The sequence below is a fragment of the Nymphalis io genome, chromosome 15, assembly GCF_905147045.1.
Source record: "Nymphalis io chromosome 15, ilAglIoxx1.1, whole genome shotgun sequence".
Classification (NCBI taxonomy): domain Eukaryota; kingdom Metazoa; phylum Arthropoda; class Insecta; order Lepidoptera; family Nymphalidae; genus Nymphalis; species Nymphalis io.
In genome coordinates, this window is record NC_065902.1 from 11836737 (window position 1) to 11860267 (window position 23531).

At 33.1% G+C, this 23531-nt stretch overlaps 1 protein-coding gene across 1 annotated transcript; it reads left to right on the forward strand.

Moving 5' to 3' along the window:
* Window positions 1-10884: 10884 nt before the first annotated feature.
* LOC126773954 (sodium-dependent serotonin transporter) lies at window positions 10885-23319 on the forward strand (the record flags this gene model as incomplete). Its single annotated transcript, XM_050495215.1, has 12 exons — window positions 10885-10911; window positions 11385-11535; window positions 11939-12073; window positions 16770-16989; window positions 17195-17333; window positions 17645-17779; window positions 18088-18266; window positions 18507-18676; window positions 19295-19419; window positions 21491-21675; window positions 22258-22441; window positions 23201-23319. Coding segments are annotated over 12 exons (1722 nt in total), but the record flags the coding sequence as incomplete, so codon positions are not given.
* Window positions 23320-23531: the final 212 nt, after the last annotated feature.

The window sequence follows — 23531 nt, forward strand, 5'->3', positions numbered from 1 at the left end:
AGCTTTTTTATTATAATAAATTAAAATTGATTTTTCCAATTTTCTTTTCCTACGAGTTTTTTATTGGTTTCATTTAACAGTTTCAATTTAAACTTTCACTTTTATTATTTTTTCATTCACATACCAGTAATATTCTAAGCATAATATTTATAAAAATTAAAAACATAAAAATCAATATAAAACTTCATTTAAATCATAATACAACAAAAAATAAAATAGAGATATCTTGTTTGGAGTCAACTGACAATGGTTCTCACATTCTAAAATCTACCATTGGTAAACTTTACAGTGACTTATTATTAAATATTATTGAAAACATACGAGTATACGGAATTTTGTAATTGTAGTGTTACCTTTGAGAAGTTCTCTACATCTGGACCTGTTCCTGGGTGTAAAGTCAGGTCATGTTTCAATCAACTTGCATTCCATTAAAGCTGAATCAACATTTAATATTTTAATTATATAAGATAAAAGGAAGTAGTTCTAATACAGACAGCAAGATTTGACTTAAACATAGTCATATTCAAACAAAAAAAGCTTTTAAAGTTAGCGTGAACTAAGGGTAGGTCACAGAAGTGAAACTTTTGCGTCAGAAACGTTGCACTCACATTCTTCTATATTTCCTGAAGTCAATTCTGCGGACTTTCTAAATCAATTAAAATTAATCTATACTTATATTATAGCTCTGTCTGTTTGTCTGTTTATTACGTTTTCACGGTTAAACCACTTAACCGATTTTGATTGATATGAAGCAAGCTTGAATCCCGAGGAAGGTCATAGGCATTCCATTTAAATATACAAGTTCACGTACACTAACATTAGTTTCGCGTAAACTAAACTTCCTATTGATATAAACACATGCGAAGGGATCTAATATAAAAAATAAAATAAAAGAAATAGCTCACCAAACGTGAAAGTAATTTCTTTTCAAACGCAAAGAAGATAAAAACCGTTTTTTTTTCGCTACGAAATATTTGCTCGTCAACGGGACTGTGAAAACGTTCTGACCGCGCGGGAACCTTTGAAGGGCTGATGTAAACAAACGATTCACAGACAACGGCAACAAAGTAAAGTATGCGAGTCATTTTAGAGTTTCTGTGTCTAATGGAAAAGCGGAAACAATGAAAAATCATTTTATTCCGGCACATAGCGTTATAACCTTTTTTTTTTTGGTGATATGGCTTTGTGCAAGCTCGTCTGGGTAGGTATTACCCACTCATTAGATATTCTACCGCAAAACAGCAGTACATAATATTGTTGTGTTTTGGTTTGAAGGATGAATGAGCCAGTGTAATTACAAGCACGAGGGCCGTAACATCTTAATTCCCAAGGTTGGTGTCGCATTGATGATTATCATTAATATCTCCGCCCTCTTCTATAAAAAATATTAGTAACGTTTTAGATAACATATACATTATATTAATTTTTAATTAGATTTCATGATAGCAAAATTGTTACAAGTTTTACGCAAAGGTCTTCATCATTTGCTTTTATATATATGACACTTAACAGATTTCTCTTTTCATACATTTAATAGTCCGATGGGATGGCAATCCTACACAGAGAGAGTAGAGCGACTTAGCTTGTTCCTGCGCGCATCCACCGCCACTCTTTCATCATCATCTGAGGCATGGGAGTGCAAACACTCCTAAATAATATATAATAAATAGTTAATTAATAATCGTAATCGTTGGTCTGAAATTACAAAATCATTTTATTCTTGTTGAATAATGTTTTTTATAGTGGCTGATAATTCTGCCACATTCATTATAATTTCCATAGTTCCTCTACGTTATAGGTAAAAGTCGTAAGCAACAATTGCTCAAGTCACTACTTGAGAAATTGAGCCTGGTTTTGTGAAAACGAAACAATAGATATTTTTTTATATTTATTTTACAATTCCGTAATAGCCTGTGAATGTCCCACTGCTGGGCTAACGGCCTCCTCTCCCTTTTTGAGGAGAAGGTTTGGAGCTTATTCCACTATGCTGCTCCAATGCGGGTTGGTGGAATACACATGTGGTAGAATTTCAGTAAAATTATACACATGCAGGTTTCCTCACGATGTTTTCCTTCACCGTACAGCAGTCATTTTACAAGTATCACATCCCTAAGTATAAAGACTGACATTTTAAATGCTTATAAGTCATTTATCAATTAGAATGCAAAATAAGTTACTCCCTACCTAAAGAGTTAAATCTTCAATAAGATAACTTTGTTGGATCATAGCTTAGAGACTCTTTATTTTTTTCCCTTTTCTGGCGCGTATCTACGCTATATAGGCTAGTTATTGTTTGGAAAAGTTTATGAATGGCAATAACCTATCTTTCGGTTGTGATGTATTGACCTCTTCCGACAGTTGAAATGTCCAAACGATGTATTTTTATTAGATTTTCCTTAGAGATTGCCAGTTAAAATAATTACATGTGATTAACATAACTCAAAAATACCGAGAGGACCTTGTGGTTAGAACGCGTGAATCTTAACCGATGATCGTGGGTTCAAATCCGGGCAAGCACCACTGATTTTTCATGTGCTTAATTTATGATTATAATTCATCTCGTGCTTGACGGTGAAGAAAAACATCGTGAGGAAACCTGCATGTGTCTAATTTCATTGAAATATTGTCACAGTTGTATTCTACCAACCCGCATTGGAGCAGCGTGGTGGAATAAGCTCTAAAACCTTCTCCTCAAAAAGGGGGAGAGCAGGCCATAGCATTGGGACATTAACAGGCTGTTACTGTACTTTAACATAACTCAAATAAATTTGTCTTAAAAATACTTTTTACAAAAACATGCACTATAAAACAGTCTTAACCAAAATATACTTTTATCAACAAGCACTTTTCAACTGTCATCACCGGTTTGGTTTTTGCATTCTACCAACACATATCGACAAGAATATCAGTATTATTTTTTTTACTAATAAACACGTACATAAATTATAGATAATAATTTATTACTAAATAAATAATTCGACTGAACCATGGTAATTTCTAATCCATTTTTTTTTCTATTTATTTCTCAGCTGTTTAAATTCTGATTTTCCTTAGTTCCTTTCGTTTGCAAACATTCGTTGCCCAAACTGAACGCTTTGTAGATTTTTACTCTACAATTTTCATTTTAAACGTCACTCATTCGAAAATCAAAGATGTGTCAGATACAATATTTTTCTTATAAAAGTATTTTCAACGTGCGCGTCTTAGAAGTGAAATGTTGTCTGAAACGCTACGCTAAAACATTGCATATAGAATCTATAGACTAAATCTTGTAATATTATAATACTTTCTTCGCGCTCTAAGAAAAAATGAACGGCATGTTTTCAAATGCTTATCAATTTATTTGATGTTCGAAATCGATAAGACATAGACGACAATGGATAATTTATTTAAAAAACAACTTATATTTGAATTTCGCGGATCCATTCAAAAAAGTAACTACCGAGTTTCTTGAATTAATCTTTATAGAATCTAGATTCCTCATACATCGTTCTATCTTATACAATGATGATACTTTAACTTTAATAAACTATACTTCAATTTTTTTTTCAATAAAGCGATCGCATGGCATGGCTTTTGTAGATGATAAATATATTCGTAATCGTACTATTTATATCAAGTTTCAATATATGAAAGTTGTTACACAATATGTCAAAAGTTATAAATCTCGTTACCAACTGTATCAGACTTGAGATAACATTTCACCGCGTTCGTCTGCTGTGGTTTTGCAATATCTAAATATATCTATATATAATAGCAAATATCTTACTAAAAATAACTTCTTATTATACAATTAAAGTATCTTTTATATATAAATATAATTATTAATAAGTTTTTTTATATGGTCGTGAATATATAAGTATATAGCAATATGAATGTTACAGATTCTATCACGCGAGTTTAATTCGCTATTAATATAAATGATCTTTAATTGTTTTAACAAAACTAATTGACTGAAATTAACTCTAACTTGCCGACGATGCAAATGCATGGAGAAGCATCTATATATAATAATAAATTTAAGGAGCAGAGATTTTCACTTATTTCTTCCTGTAAGCTTTGAAAAAAATTATGTACATTTTTATTTTAGTTTTATTTTGATATGACATGATGTTCTTGCAAAAGTTATTTTTTTATTCGAAACAGTAAATACAGATTCAATGATTAGGAACAAAGGATATATTTGGAAATATAGCCTAGTCTGTGGCAGATAGACAGACAAACAGACACACAAATTTTCTTTTTTTATCGGATAAACGAAACCCTAAAAAGCTGTATACATTTTAATCACACATAATGAAAGTTCAATGAACGCCATTGCGCTTTAATTATATGTATAGATCTATGTCGTTATGTACGTTCGTCATATGTTTACGCGATGACGTCCACATGAATATGGGTCAGATGTTAGTAACAACGATGTTATTCCACATGAGGTATGCTGCATGCCTTCGATGACCTTGTGAACCGTCCGCAATGCTTTACATTACTGGGCTTGGCGAAGCATATGGTGCAAGTGATAATTGTCTTGTAAAATTATATTTTTTTATACTTACGACTTAGCTAATTATATATTAATATAAGAACAAAACTCACACGGGTGGAACAATAAGAAACAGATATTTCTGTGATATTACTAGACGCGCTTCGCAGTTTTACCAGTTACATTATTCATCCTCCCTCATAAAACTATACATTTAGGGCAAATAGGCCACTCGATGTTAAATGGTCACCACCGCTAATAGACATTGGAGATGTAAGAAATATTAACCATTCCTTACATCACCAATGCACCACCAACCTTGGGATCGAAGTTGTTATGTCCCTTGTAACTGGCGGACTCAGGAGTGTACGGGAGTGTAGACACTTCCAACTTCCAGACTGCTACTGAGAATTTTCTGAAAGAAAAACCCAAAAACTTTTTGTTGGCCCGACTTGGGAATTGAACCCAGGACCTCCGGGTCTACGGCCTTACATCAAGCCACTAGTCAACGAAGCAGTTATATTATAATCAGAAAATTATATTAATTATTATCAATCATATATCACATTTAAATAATGTTTATTTAATATGATTAAAAACGCTGTCAGCTTATGGCGGAAGCCATCAATATATGTTATTTTGATGTCTCTCGTAACGAAATAAAAGTTGATTACGTGATAATTATGAATCTTCATTTTATTTTACAACTGTATACGACTTAATTATTCTGCTCGACATGGCCGAGAGCATAGAATACTTGGCTCTTAACAAGAGCTCAGGTTCAAATACGTGCATTACTTAGTGTTCATGTGTTTTTTGAAAAGTTGTGGATCTCATTCCACCACGCTACTCCAATTCGTGTTGTTTCCATGTGTAACAAATATTCATCTGAAATCTGCAGGTTTCCTTACGATGTTTTTCTTCACTGATGAGTACGAGATGAATTATAAACACAAATTAAGCACATGAAAATTTAGAAAGCTTGCTTGGGACCTGCAATTGGCGTCTTAACCAATAAACCATCTCATCGTATATTTTGAAATTTATTACCCATTGTCTCATACTCGAAATCGTATTGAAGAAAATTCTGTCACAGGTGTATTCGCATGCCTATCTTCCCTGGCAGAACAAGCATTAAACCTTCCCGATGAGGTCTCCACTTTTCACCCCTTTGTCCAACAATGGGATATAAGGATAATGAGATTACTTTATCCTAGTACATTTTTGAAACATAATATGATTTACCAAAGACGTTTAATCACTCATCACTATCTATGTATTACATGTATTGTTTGTTATGTTATCACACCTTAAATACTCGACCGATTATCGTGAAATTTTTTAATACAGATTGTCAAGGATACAAAAAAATATATATACCTAATATCTTTCAAGCCCCTCCCACGTAAACGAAGCCGTGAGCGAAAACTTGTAGTTTATGAGCCGGTGAATTATACCTATATTTTATATGCTAAAAAAAAACACCAAAGTAAAGCTACTGGTATCAAGATCAATATTCTAAGTTTAAAACAACTTGAAGAATTTTTTTAATAATAAAATACAATTAAAAATGCTTAAGTAAACTTTATCACAGATTAGAAATTCTCTTTTCCTTTTAACATAATTCATCTGTTGATCTTTTCGAATTGTTAAATTTGAACGTTTATAATTTATGCATTGATTTCTGTTAGTAAAAAAAAATATTGAACGTTTCAAATAAATTGCTTAGCTTTCATTTCCTCATCAATAGATTTTTACAAAAATCATGACTATATTTTTATAAGTTTTTTGCTTTGGTATGGTTTATGCTCTATGCTTAATAATTTGTGTGTTGTCAGAACACAAATGCATAATTTCGTTTATTACCTCTTTCAGAGACTTTCAGTCAAATCAAATAAAAAATAAGCTAAAATCCGTCTACTAAATAAAGTACGAAATTCTTGTTTGACATTCTAACTACTACTTTATATTCAATATTTATCATCATATGTATGTTTACGTCACCAATGCGCCACCAAACTTGAGAAATAAGATGTTATGCCCCTTGTGCCTGAAGTTACACTGGCTCACTCACCCTTCAAATGGAACACAACAATACTAAGTATTGCTATTTAGCAATATATAATAATAGTAGAATATCTGATGAAATAAATAATATTACATGTATGAATAGTGGTTTAAAATTAACTTTTCCGCGAAAGCTATCACCCCGTTTAACCCTCCTAACACACTCTATCAAAAATATTTGTACACATAAATATATATCTAATGTATATGCATACATTTATGTAAAAGTCGCAGTTTCGGTCGTTTTACTGACAATAACGTTTGAAGTGGCCGTAAACGAGAGGAATGCCGCTTACTTCGATGTTTTGTGTTTTATCTCTTGATATTTTGTTACCAAATCTCTGGTCGTATTATCGTGATATGCATTAAAATGAAAGTATAATATAAGAATGCGTTAAGAAATAAAAATGAAACAAACTCAATATTAATTATATTAATTTTATTTAAAATAATTAAGTGCTATAGTTTTAATATTTCATATGATTTCATGTTCTAAACGCTCTCCACAAATGAGTCAGCGCCGTTTAATGGAAACAGTAGTGTGATTCTGTATGTATGTCTATTATTTATTTTTTTTTTTTATAGAAAAGGAAGGCGGACGAGCATATGGGCCACCTGATGGTAAGTGGTCACCAACGCTCTTAGACATTGGCATTGTAAGAAATGTCAACCATCGCTTACATATCCAATGCGCCACCAACCTTGGGAACTAAGATTTTATGTCCCTTGTGCCTGTAATTACACTGGCTCACTCACCCTTCAAACCGGAACACAACAATATCAAGTATTGCTGTTTTGCGGTAGAATATCTGATGAGTGGGTGGTACCTACCCAGACGAGCTTGCACAAAGCCCTACCACCAGTAATTTAAGTAAGTGGAAACCATATCAACATCTATTACGTAGTAGCTTCAATTACGTACCAATATCAACATCATTTGTAACGATTATCATGGTCACAACAATATTCGTAGCAGTGCTACAATAAAATTGCTACGAAAACATAATATATAATTTTACAATGATCATTACTGAGGTCTAAAAACAGATTTTATTATATTCTAATTAAATAAGAAATCTTTGTATTTTAGGCATTGTAAGAACTGCTAACTATCGCTTATATCGCCAATGCGCCACCAATATTGGGAACAAAGATGTTATATCCCTTGTGCCTATAATTACACTGGCTCACGCACCATTCACACCGGAACACAACAATACCAAGTAATGCTGTTTTGCGGTAGAATATCTGATAGGCACAAAGCCCTACCACGAGTAAAAATATTTTATGATTATGATATTAAGTATTATGATATTAAGCATCGTAAAATAATAAACAACACAAATAATTTACTCTTACTAAAATCCAAACACTGTTACAATATTGATCGTTTAACACAAATTACTAAAATCAATTTGCACGCCACTTCCAATATACCTCTGTTGTTAGGTAGAGCCGACTTTTAAAGTGTTTGATTAACAGGCATCTTAACACGTCCATTTTCATTACTCTACGCACGCCTCTCTTAATAAACCTTAGCTCTCGCTGTAAACGACTAAGCGTATTAATTTTATGTACTTAATTACGGAGCTAAAGCTTTTCTGATTGGTGTAATATATTTTCTTTTGTTTTATGCGCGTAATCAGTAATGTTATCCCGATTTTAGGGTTTTATGTAACTGGATCGAGGGACATAACATCTTAGTTCCCAAGGTTGGTGGCGGATTGGCGATGAAAGCGATGATTAACATTTCTTACAATGCCAATGTGGCCCATATACTCGTCCGCCTACCTGTACTATAAAAAAAGTATTTGGAATTCTGGTTATTATTACTAGACGGCGTTGTTTTTATTCAATACAAATTTACCACGCATTAACGACAATCGAAGAAGGAAGTTTTATATTTTAATGAATGTAAAACATATTAAATATATATTAGCAATCTTAGGGTTCTGGTACGTAGTACTTGTGCCGTATAATAAATGAACATAATCAAAATGATACTTTAAAGCTAAATTAGTTCTTAGGTTAGAGTACATAAGACAATTTATTATGTAATATGTCTTTTAAAATACACAACATTAAAATATTTTTCATTTCGTATATTAAATACGTGCGAAAAAAGTATTTCGTAATTTTTATTTTTATTACAGCAAAGCATGTATTTTGCCTTGCAATTCCATCAAAACTGTTACTGATTCGTTAATCGTTAGGGAAAAATATTTTTAAATCATGAAATCGAAGGCAACAAGTCCTAGAGCAGTAAGGGTCACTCTTCATTATTTTTATTTGCAAAGCAATCAACGCGCAGCTGTTTGCCGGCGCAGCCTCGCTTCGCAAACAAGCAAATTGTGGCTTCGAGTCACTTTCATTTTCTATTTGTAAATAACATTTTCCAAACTGTAAATCTATTCTGTAAGAACGAATTCGAAATTCATTGAATTTGAAGGTGGAATTTAAATGTGACCAAAGTTGAAATGTCGTTTGTATTGACAGTATAGTAAATATTATAAGCCCTTTCTCATTCGTACATTTTTTTTTTCAATGTAAACAATAATACAAAGAAAATCCATTGATGCGATCTATCCACTTGTACTGTGCTAATCCATCTTAACACACGTCTCACGTAATGGTGCGTTTACTTAAATACCTTATAATCACTTTTAGAATACAGCAGCGCTGTTCTGCAAGAACTCCCTATATTACTTCACCCGTGAAATATTGACAACCCACTAATGGTGATATACTATTTTGATGCGTGTGTTCTTGAAATGTTATAATTATTATGATCAATATCGCATATCACTTTCGACCGCTTTCTGCGGTGAGTTTCGAGTTTGTTCTCACAATAGTTCAAATTGTAAAGTGTAAACGGCAATTTATGTTAACATTTCTGTTGAAATCAATACCGTATTAATTTGAATAATCATTAATACGGTATTGCTGTTCAATCGAATTAAAGCAATCGTCCTTTTTTAAACATTAAGTATGCATGTGTGGGTATGTGTTAAAGTATAATATAAAGCAAAATGTTTCTTTTACTATTATTTAATAATAAGACGTAAATAATATAAAAATGATAAATAAAAAATACTTAAAAAGAATATTACGAATTTTTGTTAATATTTTTTTGTTAATTAAAAAAACCAGTTTCATGAGTAAAGAATAAAATAAAGGTATTTCAATGAAATAATAAGATCCTGAAATGAAAGATGGCTCATTAATATTTTGATTTTATTTTAATATTTTTTTTTCATTCATGACATCTCATTAAATCCGAATGAAACATCTATTCAGAAACAAACATCAAAGATAAATGATCGTCATTAACACAAATAGAAATATATGTTAGTAATTATTGTAATTATAATACGGTTATAAAGCAAAACATGAAAACTTTAACTTTCACTCTTAGCTACTATATCATAGGAATCATAAGCTAGTTGAATTACAAACCCACAGAAGCTAACATTTCAATTAATATGGTTATTATTTAGTAAAGTAAATGACTCTTAAGAAAAATGACTTTTCATATTTACTTTTAAAGGTTCCAAAACTTATTAATAACTGTCATAAATTAACTAGTTTTTATAAAAAAAATATAAATAATGTAAAAAAAATACTGAGTTGCAAGAATGCTGCGCCAAACAGCAATACTTAGTATTTTTGTTCCAGTTTGAAGGGTAAGTGAGCCCGTGTAACTACTGTTGGTATATATTAATGATGGAAAGGTTCAAGTGCCAATATCTATAGGCGGTAATGATCACTTACAGTAATAGCCTGTTAATGTCCCACTGCTGGGCTAAGGCCTCCTCTCCCTTTTGAGGAGAAGGTTGTGGAGCTTATTCCACCACGCTGCTCCAATGCGCGTTGGTAGAATACACATGTGGCAGAATTTCAATGAAGTTATACACATGCAGGTTTCCTCACGATGTTTTCCTTCACCGTTAAGCACGAGATGAATTATAATCACAAATTAAGCACATGAAAATACAGTGGTGCTTGCCCGGGTTTGAACCCACGATCATCGGATAAGATTCACGCGTTCTAACCACTGGGCCATCTCGGCTTTCACTTACATAGTGGCCCATTTATCCGCCCACCTTCTTATGCATATTTGAAGGCTATTATTTAAAAAAACACCTACTATATTAGCAAATATTTATAACAATTATTTCCAGTAATTATATTGTGTTAATTTTAATCGTTGTGTACAGGGCGAGAGCCCAGGGCCGGAGCGGCGAATCGGCGACTGCGAGGAAATGCCGCCCGCGCCGCCGGACTCGCCGACCGCGCCCGACACTGCTCCCGCTCTACCACCGTCCCAGCCTCCGCCCACCAACAATGTTAGTAAAACTGCAATACTTAAAACTAGATCAGATCGGACCATCTTCGTCCGCATTCTAAGGAGCTAACAAGGAACAAGTGGCCAAGTATCTTAATACACGCAATTTATGTGATGATTAATTTATTGAATGTATATATGGCGGTATATGTATATATAGCGATAGCATATACCACTGGCTTTGATACTGCATACTGGTATATATAACAGGGATCTAGTAACACGATAGTGCATCTAATCCTCGCTAAAAATTTTGAGACAAATCTAATTCTGATAATTTTTGCATTAAGAGTCAGACATTTTGCACAACATCTTGCTATTAAAACACTCAATATACTCATTTGTATTATGAACTTAAACTCGTGCAAACCGCGCTGCGTGTTAAGAAAATCTCAGTTACTATTTTGTTATTCTGTAACGTTTCGCGATATCCTTAGTAAACCATTAGACCAACGAAGCACTCATGACTTATTATCATAACAGAGCCACAAAACGCGATCTATCGTGGTGTCACTGACTCCGGAAAGACAGCGGGAGACATGGGCGAAGAAAGCGGAGTTCCTGCTCGCGGTGGTGGGGTTTGCTGTTGACCTTGGAAATGTTTGGCGATTCCCTTACATCTGTTATCAAAATGGCGGTGGTAAGAATTTATTATTTCATAATAATATTTAGAATTTCTGTATTTCCAATTAAGAACCATCGATTACAGGAATATTAGTGCAATTTCTTATGGTATAATGGTGCATGGTTAACGTTAATGATTATTTTTTGAGGCAACAAAATCATTTCAAAATATGAAAAAGTAAATCGATCTTTATCATAATATAAATCGTTATTATATGGGGCTATTTAATTTCAAGTTGGTTCTTCTTAATATAATCTAATTTGCAAACCGCTGGTAGCGAATCTGTAAAATTTGTGAACGACTATTCAAATAAATTATCATTTCATTACTAAGGATAGACCAGTTTCACACGTTGATTAAAATCTCCGATTTGTTACACATATACATATTCCTAATTTAAATTATTTCCTCAAACCAGGTGCTTTTCTTATCCCATATTGCGTGATGCTGTTGTTTGGTGGTCTTCCTCTATTCTTCATGGAGCTAGCGCTGGGGCAGTACCATCGTTGTGGATGTCTGACGCTGTGGAAAAGAATATGTCCGGCTTTAAAAGGTAAATCTTTTTTTATTATTATAAAATCCCAACATCACAATCACGAGTGATTTTTTTCAAGATCAGCTTTTTCTTAGCCGGGAATCGGTAAACTTACGTAAATAAAAACATATTTTTAAGAAAATACTATTATTTATTTGTTTTTGATATATACGTGTGTTTTATCCTGTAACATATAAATATATATTTGAAGGTAGCAAAGAACAATTAGATATTTGTATCTAAAAATTAATGCTAAAAGCTACAATTCCTTTAAGGCATTCAAGACGATTTCCTTATTAAGACCAGTGATGGGACGATCAAAGCACAAATATATCAATATTCACCGTCACTGCTAAGTAATTATTCGATCCCGTTATCCCATGAGAATTTATATTTCGCCGGTTTTCATTGAATACGCTTTATGTAAAAATCTATTGCGACCAAAGTATTAAATGTTTTGACAAAAAATAAAAGATATACATAAGCAGCCTTGCAAACGTAAAACGTTGCTTAAAGATTGTTCGATTTAGATATATATGTTTATAGATTTAGTCTGATTTATCTCTTTCTGACATTATTGATTTGACATTCGAAAGAAAAAGACAGCATTGTCTAATAAACATCGTATATTATACTCAATAATATAATTAACTTATACAAGAACTAAAATCCACATAATGCGTTTAATATATTCATTTTATATAAACGTAAATTCATAATATTTACTTGATTTGAATGTTAAATAAATAACACAAGCGTACATTTAACTGACCAAGGTTTCAAGAAGATAAATTTCCAGTCTCCAGGACATGACTAGGCGTAAAATAGTAGAACATTTCAAATCAATTGCTTTCCTCACTTCACTCTACGACATTGGCCTTTATAAATATACAGGAGCAATGCTTTTAACGCAAGACAAATGGTGAGGCTGGACGATGGAGGGATGAAATTAAAATGTATGAAATAGAGGCCGCTTGACTCTTGGGTTCTGAAGGATAGTTCTTATATATATTACGTTACTATATAAACAGCTATAGTTATATATATAAAGTATGAAAGCAAGAAGTCATTTACGTGATAACAATTAACAAGCAATAAAAATGTTAGTTAGTTTGATAACCAAAATGGTATTCATCATGCATCGGCATGTTTTAGGTCTGTTAGGAAACAGTGCTGGTTTTCAAGAAGCTGGTATACATGTGCTTGGATGGCACCTAGTTGTATAATAAAAAAAATGAAATAAATAGTGTTGCGATACAATATTTAGGGTATGTACCGATGTACCCTCTGTACCAATGAGAACTCCAATTAGTACATAATCGAGACTAGAGCCTTTATGTGATAATTATACGTACGATGATAATGTAATGTAAAGCCTGGGGAGTTATTAAAGTTCTAATGACGTTCTTTATTGTTTCGTGTTTCACAACCAATGAGTCGGATCAAATCAATTCAATTTTACTTCACTTTTAAATAATTTTACACGATTAATTTAATTCAAACTAACCGACTGTTAGGGAAGTAGATTTAATTGAGAAGAACCAGCAGGAAACTCAGCTACTTTTTATAAGGATTCGATTATACATTTAATTTATCTACAACTTGAGTTATATATATAGAAATATATAAGCGTTCTTTGATTCGAGATCACCCAGTGGTTAGAACGCGTAAATCTTAACCGCTGAAAGCGGGTTCAAACCAAGGCAAACATCATTGAATTTTCATGAGCTTAATTTGTATTATTTCATCTCGAGCTCGGCAGTGAAGGACAACATCATGAATTTTAATTAAATTCAGCACAATATATATTCACCAGGAGTATCGTGGTGGAATGAGCTTCAAACCTCCTTGTCAAAGAGAGAGGAGGCTTTAGTCCAGCGGTGGGATATTTACATCCTATTACTGTACTATCTACAACTTTATTAAGTACTGATTCTGCGATTTGTAAGAAAGCGTGGAGTTCTTATATATTAATTGCATTAGAGGACATGTCAATTATGCACTTGTTTTGACTTTGTATTTCATTTGAAAAAACTCTACTAACGGTATATAAATGTAGATATACGTCGAAAACTACATTCACTATTTTTTTTTAGAATCAGTAGTAGGCACGCAATACCTAGCTAGCTACCAAGTTGTATGTTAAGAAGTCGGGACGCGAAATCTCTTCAGTAAATGTTTGAGTTGCTCTCGTCGCGAGGGTCATTTGAAAAAGTCCGACCGCGTCGTCTATTGAACTTTCACCGATTTCTCTCTTAATGATAAAATTTTTAAAAATCTCTCAATAAATTTCTCGTCATTATGTATTAATAATTATTGTATAAGTGGTAGTTCAAGATCGTTATATATTAAAATGATGAACTAAAATTCAAACTAATTTTTTTTTATTGAAACAAGCCTTCCTTATGTTCGCGAGTGACAAGTTTTTTTAAGAAAAATATTTAAATTATTTTTATTTCACAATTGTTATCGTCGTATGGTCTCAATTGGACCAAAATAATATTGGATAAAACATACCCATAAATGGCGGAAGAAGTCCACCTTCTCCTAAAATCTAGAGGCCTAAGCCCAGCTGTGGAACATTCACAGTCTATTCTTTTATTTGACCTTTTTATTTATTGCTATATCTGCTTTTGACTCTCAATATGGTTTCCAAAAGGTCTCTAATAATATTTTTTACGGACAGAAGAGCCCAATTCCACCCCTAAATAAAATTTAGTTCGTGACATTCTAGCTATTGCAAAGAAATGACGACCGTCTTTTATAATTTAACTAATATTTTCTATCTTCGTTTTATTGTTATAATTTATTTTATTAAAATTTTGAAAAGTTGTAAAATTATTTTAATGAAGATAATTATTTTAATGACCTTTGCGGCTCTATAGTTTAATTTCAAACCGAATTTTATCATAAATCTTATTGATTACGAGAAGGTAATATAACTTTAATCAAGTCATATATTTATTGACAGAAACATCAGATAAATGAATAATCTATCATATCATTGTGTATACACATTGGTAGGGTTTTGTGTTTAGTGTTATTGAGTCTGGGCTTATCAGATATTCTTGTTGCATTCTGGTTTGAAGGGTGATTGAGCCAGTGTAACTACTTATCATTATTGTCAAGAGACATAACATCTTCGTTACCAAGGTTGGTGGCGCATTGGTGACGTAAGAAATGATTAATAATACTTACATCGCTAATGTCTAATGGGCGCTGGTGACCATTTATAACATCAGGTGACCCATTTGCCCGTCGCCAAAGTTTGTCGAATATCTATTCGAGTATTTTATTCGTTACTTTTTTATTTATAACTGAATTAATGACATAGCAAATAGCTTAACTGAACTTAATCAACCTAATCAAAAGTTTATATTGACAGAATTGCGAGAATGCTCCGTCAATTAAACTGGTTTTCCAATTAATTAAATAGAATTTGTGATGTTTGCTGTTATTAATGGACATAATATACATCTTACATCAATAAACAATTGTAAATATTTTTCTTAACAAACTCGAAACTGACCGCAGAGAACGATGGTAAAATGTCATAAAATGAAACGACATCGACTATAACAAATATCACATATCAAATAGTCATGAAATATCAAAATAATTGAATTACGAATTCACTTCTAGAATATCACTGCTGATCTTACAAGTAAGTTATGAGGACATTAAATGCTATCGAAAATATCAAATATAACGTAATTTAGATTGAATAATGTTAATAACGTAAACATGACCCTTATCTCGACGCCATGCATCATTTTCTCGTCATTCGCTTATCGAGAGCTATCGCGCTTTCCTCAACCGAAGCAGGCGCGTAAACACTGTGTACCGGTTCACATATACACGCATATATGCATATACACAGATACAAGTATGGTGAGTGGTCGAAATTATCCAAATTATTTTGGAAACGTATGTATGACGGTACCTTTTGATTTTTTATTTATTTATTTATTCTAGGAAGGTATGTATGTCAATGTCTTTGACAAGGTGTAATAAGTATTATTCAAAGCAAACATTATGCAATTAGTTGAGTCCAAAAATATGCTTTCAAAAATTTATTCAGTCAAAGAAGCTAAAACAAAATTTGAAACTCGTAACTAGGAAATTCGATTTCAAAGTAGCGGAGTAAGATTTGTTATCAATTCGTATAAATCGTGCCATCTTGTGACATCTAAATCAATTAGCGAGCGCGTTGATATCATTTGATTACCGACAGATGGCGCTGATTTGATCAAACATGGAACCAACTTCGTAAGTTCGCGAGCGAGAATTGCCGCCCGATAGAAACGACTAATTCGATTTTAAGTGTTTGAAGATTTATTATGAAAGGATAAATGATTTATACGGTTTACAGTAGATACGATTAAACATCAGATAATGCAATAGAGTTTGTTTATTCTCTGATAAAATTAGAACATTTTTTAAAGAAATTCATAAACAAATTAGGAGCATAGCTACGTTACGATACATTTAAAACATTCCTTAAGAATTTAGGAACAGAAGCGAATGTATGGAATTCTATAACATTACACTACCAGATTTACGACCAAGACACAATAAGCATTTTACGTGTACTTCGTGGTCATATATTTACTAATAATTCTATTTTAAATATTCTGTTATAACTTTCACTACTACACCTGCCTTCTTGGACGTATTGCTGTTAATATTCTTATATTATTTTTTGGTATAACAGGTGTAGGCTACGCGATATGCATGATCGACATCTACATGGGTATGTATTACAACACCATCATCGGCTGGGCGGTATATTATCTGATAGCGTCGCTGGCATCAATCAACTCCGTACTACCCTGGACCAGCTGTGACAATGAGTGGAACACGCCTCTTTGCATGCCCGTCACCTCGCCACAGATCAACCCCAATTCTTCAACACCTGCTAAGGAATTCTTTGAGTGAGTGCCTTTTTATTTGTTTTGGACTTTGAGCTATAATTAATCATTCTCTAATTTACGACTTTCTTTATAAGATTATATGTATTCTAGGTTTATTAAGTTATTATATGTTCCATGATTATTTAATAATTGATGAATTGTTAAATTCTCTTGTGATTAGAATTGTAAATACTTATTATTAATGAACAAAATTATTTTCAATCAGGCGCAACGTCCTGGAACAACAAAGATCAAACGGGCTGGATGATATGGGACCTATTAAGCCATCTCTAGCGCTTTGTGTCTTTGGGGTCTTCGTTTTGGTATACTTCTCGCTGTGGAAAGGCGTCAGAAGCGCTGGAAAGGTAAGTTCAGATAAAGTTTCACTTAGTTATATTGAATTATCTTCATTTCATAATGCAATTATATATTGTTATAAAAAGTATCTTATAAAATTAAAATTATTTTATGTAAAGACGGAAAGGAAGGAAGGTTTTTATATATGTAGAAAATATGCATAAAAATATCCATGATTCAGAAGTTCAGTCAAATTATAAAAAATAATATATAAATGCTGTTTGCATTGAATATAATATCGAAATGTCGACTGTAAGTATTCATGCCAATATGTGACATCAGTAGACTGTTCTTATTCAAATGCTTTTACCTGTACTAGGTGGTATGGGTTACGGCGTTAGCACCGTATGTGGTCCTGCTGATTCTACTCGCAAGGGGAGTAACTCTACCAGGTGCAACTGAAGGCATCCGCTACTACCTTACACCAGAATGGCACAAGTTACAGAACTCAAAGGTGAAAAAAGTTTTTCATATTCATATACACCTAACTATAATTAACTTAAAAAATATAAGACTACCTAGTTGATCTAGTGGCTAGTTTATTAGGCACGAAGTCCTGGATTGAACCACGGGTCCATAAAAATTATTGCATTCATCTATCTAGGAGGACACTATTATCAATAAATATATAACTGATCGTTCTAATTAATTTCTATACCACTTTTCTTTATCACAATGAATAAATTATTTGTTTTTCCCAGTTTTACGGTACGTTTATCGAATTCATTATTTGATTCAAACGTGCTATTTTATTACATTCAGGTATGGATTGATGCGGCTTCCCAAATCTTCTTCTCTTTGGGCCCAGGCTTCGGGACGCTGCTAGCATTGTCAAGCTACAACAAATTTAACAACAATTGCTACCGCGACGCGCTTATTACATCCTCCATCAACTGTCTTACTAGTTTCCTGGCTGGCTTCGTCATCTTCTCTGTTCTAGGGTATGCTGTTCAAGATATTTCTTGGTTCTGGTTTATCACATTATCGTCATATATAATTTGATTACTATTAGCGATACTTGTGTTATTATTGTCACAACATCATCAGTCATCATCTTAACGGCTATATTTTTTTTATCACGCATTAGTTTTGAATATTTGAAATAGGATTATAAATTTACTTACACTTTTTTCGTGCACATATACGAGTAATTCAACAATTTTAACATTTTATATCTGCAGTTACATGGCGCACGTGCAAAACAAGAGCATCGAAGAAGTAGGTCTAGAGGGCCCAGGTTTGGTATTCATCGTGTACCCTGAAGCCATCGCCACTATGACCGGTTCCGTGTTCTGGGCCATCATCTTTTTCCTCATGCTGATCACCCTGGGACTTGACAGCACTTTCGGTGGTAAGATTAATTGATAATTTTAAACTCTGCTTATATATAAATTATATAATAATCGAGATGTATACAGTTACAGGGTATGTTTTACTTTCCAAAAATCGTTAATTTCGATTATGTCGGTATGATATTTGAGTTTATTGTCTTAAAAATAATATAATCGTTAGGAATTGAAGTTTCAATTTATTTTATTATTAATAATATTACCTTTGCTCACAAATCATTGATTAAGTTTGCGGAGAAACTTGACGTTAGCTTATTCCTCCACATTGTTTATTCTTTTTTTCTTATAACATTACATAAAATTATCATCAGTAATAGCCTGTGAATGTCCCACTGCTGGGCTAAGGCCTCCTCTCCCTTTTGAGGTAAAGGTTGGGAGCTTATTCCACCACGCTGCTCCAATGCGGGTTTCAATGAAATTCGACAATGCAGGTTTCCTCACGATGTTTTCCTTGACCGTCAAGCACGAGATGAATTATAATAACAAATTAAGCTCATGAAAATTCAGTGGTGCTTGCCCGGATTTGAAGCCACGATCATCGGTTAAGATTCACGCGTTCTTACAACTGGGCCACCTCGGCTTTTTTATTATCATATATTTACTTAAATAATATGTTATAGGCTTAGAAGCAGTGACGACCGCCCTGTGTGATGAGTACCCTCGAGTACTCGGCCGGCACCGGGAGATATTTGTAGCGTTTCTATTGCTCTTTATATACATCTGTGCTCTACCAACCACCACATATGTAAGTAAAATATTTTTTAAGCGTTTAGAAGTAAAAATTCTTTAGGACCAAAGAAGAAACTTTTCAGGGTCCGGTTGTCCTTTACTCAATTTTTTGTTTCACAGATTTGAACCAGTATAGTTTCTCAGTACAAAATATTTAAGATCTCTTACATGTTTGACACTAGTGAAGGGCCAGTATATACTCGCGAAGGTTAATAAGTATTTATTACCAGATGGTAACACTCGACCTTAAAATGCGTTATAGGTCGATTGTCACGTTGTACCATGTTTCTATGTATATGTAAAATATCAGACGCACAAATAGAAGTTTACTTCTATTATCAATGATTTTTCGATCTCTATAGTAATTTTTTTTTTTGTTTTCATAATGAAAGAGCCTATGAGCCTATCTTAGAAATCGCAATAAATAATGTTTGTAGGTAGATGTGCAACAGAAAACAAAATGATATTACATCCGTTTGAAAAATATATTATATGTTAAAATCAATATAATATAGTAATTACTAAATTTATATCTTCGTATATGTTTAGTTTCAATTCAAAAGTACGGTTGTATAACTCATACCGGACAAAGAACCCAGTAACGTTGACAGTTTACGACAGGGTTAGCGATTTACGGCTAACCTCGTAATGATATTTAAAAAAACCTCCCTAGTAAGAGTTTTAAACGCAAAGTCACATTTGCGTTAACTAAAGACTTATGTGAAGATCGCATTATATCTATATCTATTAAATTGTTTTTCTTTTTTTATCTATTACAGCACGAATAGATTTGTCTTAAAGTTATCTTTAGTTACATCAAAAAAAAAAAAAATAGAGCGATCGAACATATTTGTTTGTGTTTGTCTGAACCACGCTAGTGACACGCTGTGCCAGGACTTCTTCTAAAACCAATTATTTCCAATATTTTCCTATAGTAAAATTATAAACATAAATGAAGCACATGAAAATTTAGTTGTGCTTGCCTGGATTTGAACCTGCGATCATTGGTTAAAATTTACACGTTCTAACTACTGGGCTATTGGCTCTTAATTACTAATTAAAATGACTAACATTAAGCAAGTGTAATATAATGTTGAATAAATCATTTTAATTTGATTTGATGATAATGTCCTCTAAGAACAGCCAGCTGCACAGGAAATACGATAATTCGCAACTACACAAACGCGGGTGCAACTGCACTCGCATTTCTTAAAAGAACAACCCAATAACCTTATGTTCGCGATTCAAACCCAGGACCTATTATTCTGCAACCTTATATACTATCCACTATATCAATGAGGTACTCCTAATAAAATATATAATATAGATATATCTTATTAACAAAGTTATATGTTCACTTATATAAAAATAACCCCAACGACTGGCCGTTTAATCTCAAAAACAAATACTAAATGTATTCAATAAATTACTGGTGCGTTATCAGCCACCAGGGTTGGAGGCGAGAATGTATTCCGTTGCATTATTCATCTCGCACTTAGAGGAATGACCAGGCGATGTGTAGCAAACTAAGAGTGTATTTAGTGGCTACTCCGTTTTCGTTTTATTTAACAGAACTTTTATCGTCCTATATTTTATGTCTACATATGAATCAATATATAAATAAAGCATAAGTAAGTTCTTTGACACTTTGAGAGATTATACTTTTTTCTCAGTAATTTAATATACAATGTAATCAGCTTATGGGATGACACTGACCCCTAAAATACGGTTCTTCGTAGTGTGCGTATCTTTGAATGTATGTACAAAATACTTTATTTGATTATATATATAATATTTTAATTAATATTTATGAATATTATACAATAAAAAACAAAAATAACCCGCCAACTTTCTATCGCCGGTTCTTCTAAGGTATTTTAATTTCCGAACCGACGGTACATTTTTCTTTGACTATAAAAAAAATTTAAAAAAAAAAGACTTAAAAATTTTTTTATACAAATGAAATTTCTTTGCTAAAAGTAGCATATATTTTTTTAATTTCAAACTATAGTTTGTAAAAATTATATTATATATATATAATATAATTTTTACTAAAAGTAAAGTATATGATCGTAATGCTGTTTTAGGGCGGCGTGTATTTAGTTGACCTTCTAAACGTCTACGGCCCGGGGCTGGCGATCCTGTTCGTGGTGTTCGCGGAGGCGGCCGGTGTGTGCTGGGTGTACGGCGTCGGACGCTTCTCCGAGGATGTGCAGAGCATGCTCGGACACAAGCCTGGATGGTTTTGGCGGGCATGTTGGTCTTACATTAGGTAAAGTCTATCTCATTACTTTTTTTTTAATTAAAATGAGCAAATGTACAAATGGGTCATATTATTATTAATGATTACCACCTACAAAGATATTAACTGAAATACTACACTAAAAATACTAACCATAGCTTACATTGTCAATGCAGCATCAACAAGTATTAAGATAATTTTTTTATATATGGTAGTGGTAAGTGGTGGTGGAGTCCAAACACGACGACGGCCGGTACAATCGGGAAGAATGTTCTGCACTAGCCATCCCGGTCTGCAAGATGCATCTTAACGCCTCTATTATTATTATATGATACATATATTATAATATTATAATATAATGTATGAACCTGTATTTACATTGGCTTACTTTACCAAGGGGCACAGCAATATAAATATTGCCGGTTAGCGTTTAGATGTGAGTGACTTCATAGTAATTAAGATTATACTAAGTTTAAAAAGAAATACATTTTTAAACAGACTTTTATATGTATACGTTGGTATAGCAGATCGCTTAATTATGTAAGCTTAAAAAAGTACTATCTATAATTTGGGACCTCCATTAAAACAACCTAAATGAAATATCTCTTTCAGTCCCGTATTCCTGCTGGTGCTGTTCGTGTTCTCGGTGCTAGCCCACGAGGAGATGCTCGGAGGGGAATACGTGTTCCCGCGCTGGTCCATCCGCGTGGGCTGGCTTATGACTGGCACTACCGTCTCTTGCATACCGCTTTACTTCATTTACAAGCTGCTGATCACTCCTGGCACTTGTATCAATGTGAGTATTCTGATACTGACTGCCTCGATGGTCTACTGGCTAGATATTATAGATATAGAGTGGCCGCCGACCCGGAGGGCCTGGGTTCAATTCCCAGATCCGGCCAATAAAATGTTATTGGGTTTCTTTCCATCTTTCATATTAACAAAAAAGGTATTTGTTCAGTAACATATTAACAAACATTGTGGAAAAACATAATTAAAACTTTGAAGTGTAAATAAATTAAATATACATAAACACATAATTGTAATTCGTAACGTTAATTTCGTTGTGTATATTTTTTTATTCTTATATATATTCCGATTTGTTTATAAAAAGTAACTTTACTTCAAAAAGTTACTTGACGTCAATAACTTTTTAAATATGTTTTCTAAATGAATTTATATTTATATAACGGAATATATATGGAGCAGCGTGGTAGTATAAGCTCCAAAACCTTCTCCTCAAAAGGAGAGGAGGCCTTAGCCCAGCAGTGGGACATTAACAGGCTGTCACTGTGTTATATAACGGAAAGAAATAACTAGGAGTCAATTCTACTAACAAATTGACATTATTGCAATCGAATCGAAACGCAATCGTTGCTGTTTTTCTATTTTACTAACACGATTCAGTTTCGATTGGTAAAAGTTAGATCGGAATTGAATCGGGAATGTATCGTTAACATTATAAATTAGTAGATTTGGCTCTCTGATTGATTTTCGTCGAACTAAATTATTGTTACATAGCACCATAACTTCAAATTATTCTCGATTTTTATAGCGACTCAAGACTATCATACGCCCGGTGGAAACTTCCATACCACCAGCCGACCACGCGCTTTGCAGTCTGTGACCTGACCGCCTCACCACTCAAAGCTACCCACTACAAACGAAACCACCCACCATCGAATGGCTTGTTTAGATATTCGTATAACCCAAAAATAGTGACGTATAAGATTTGTCAACTTATTACTCTTACCTAAACCTTAAACATTTAGTGGACTATAAATAATGGGTATTCATGCTACCGATATTATAAATCTATAATTATAATAAAGAAACTTACCGGCCAGGACAGTCAGTTTCGTTCAGGCATATACGGATTCGGACCA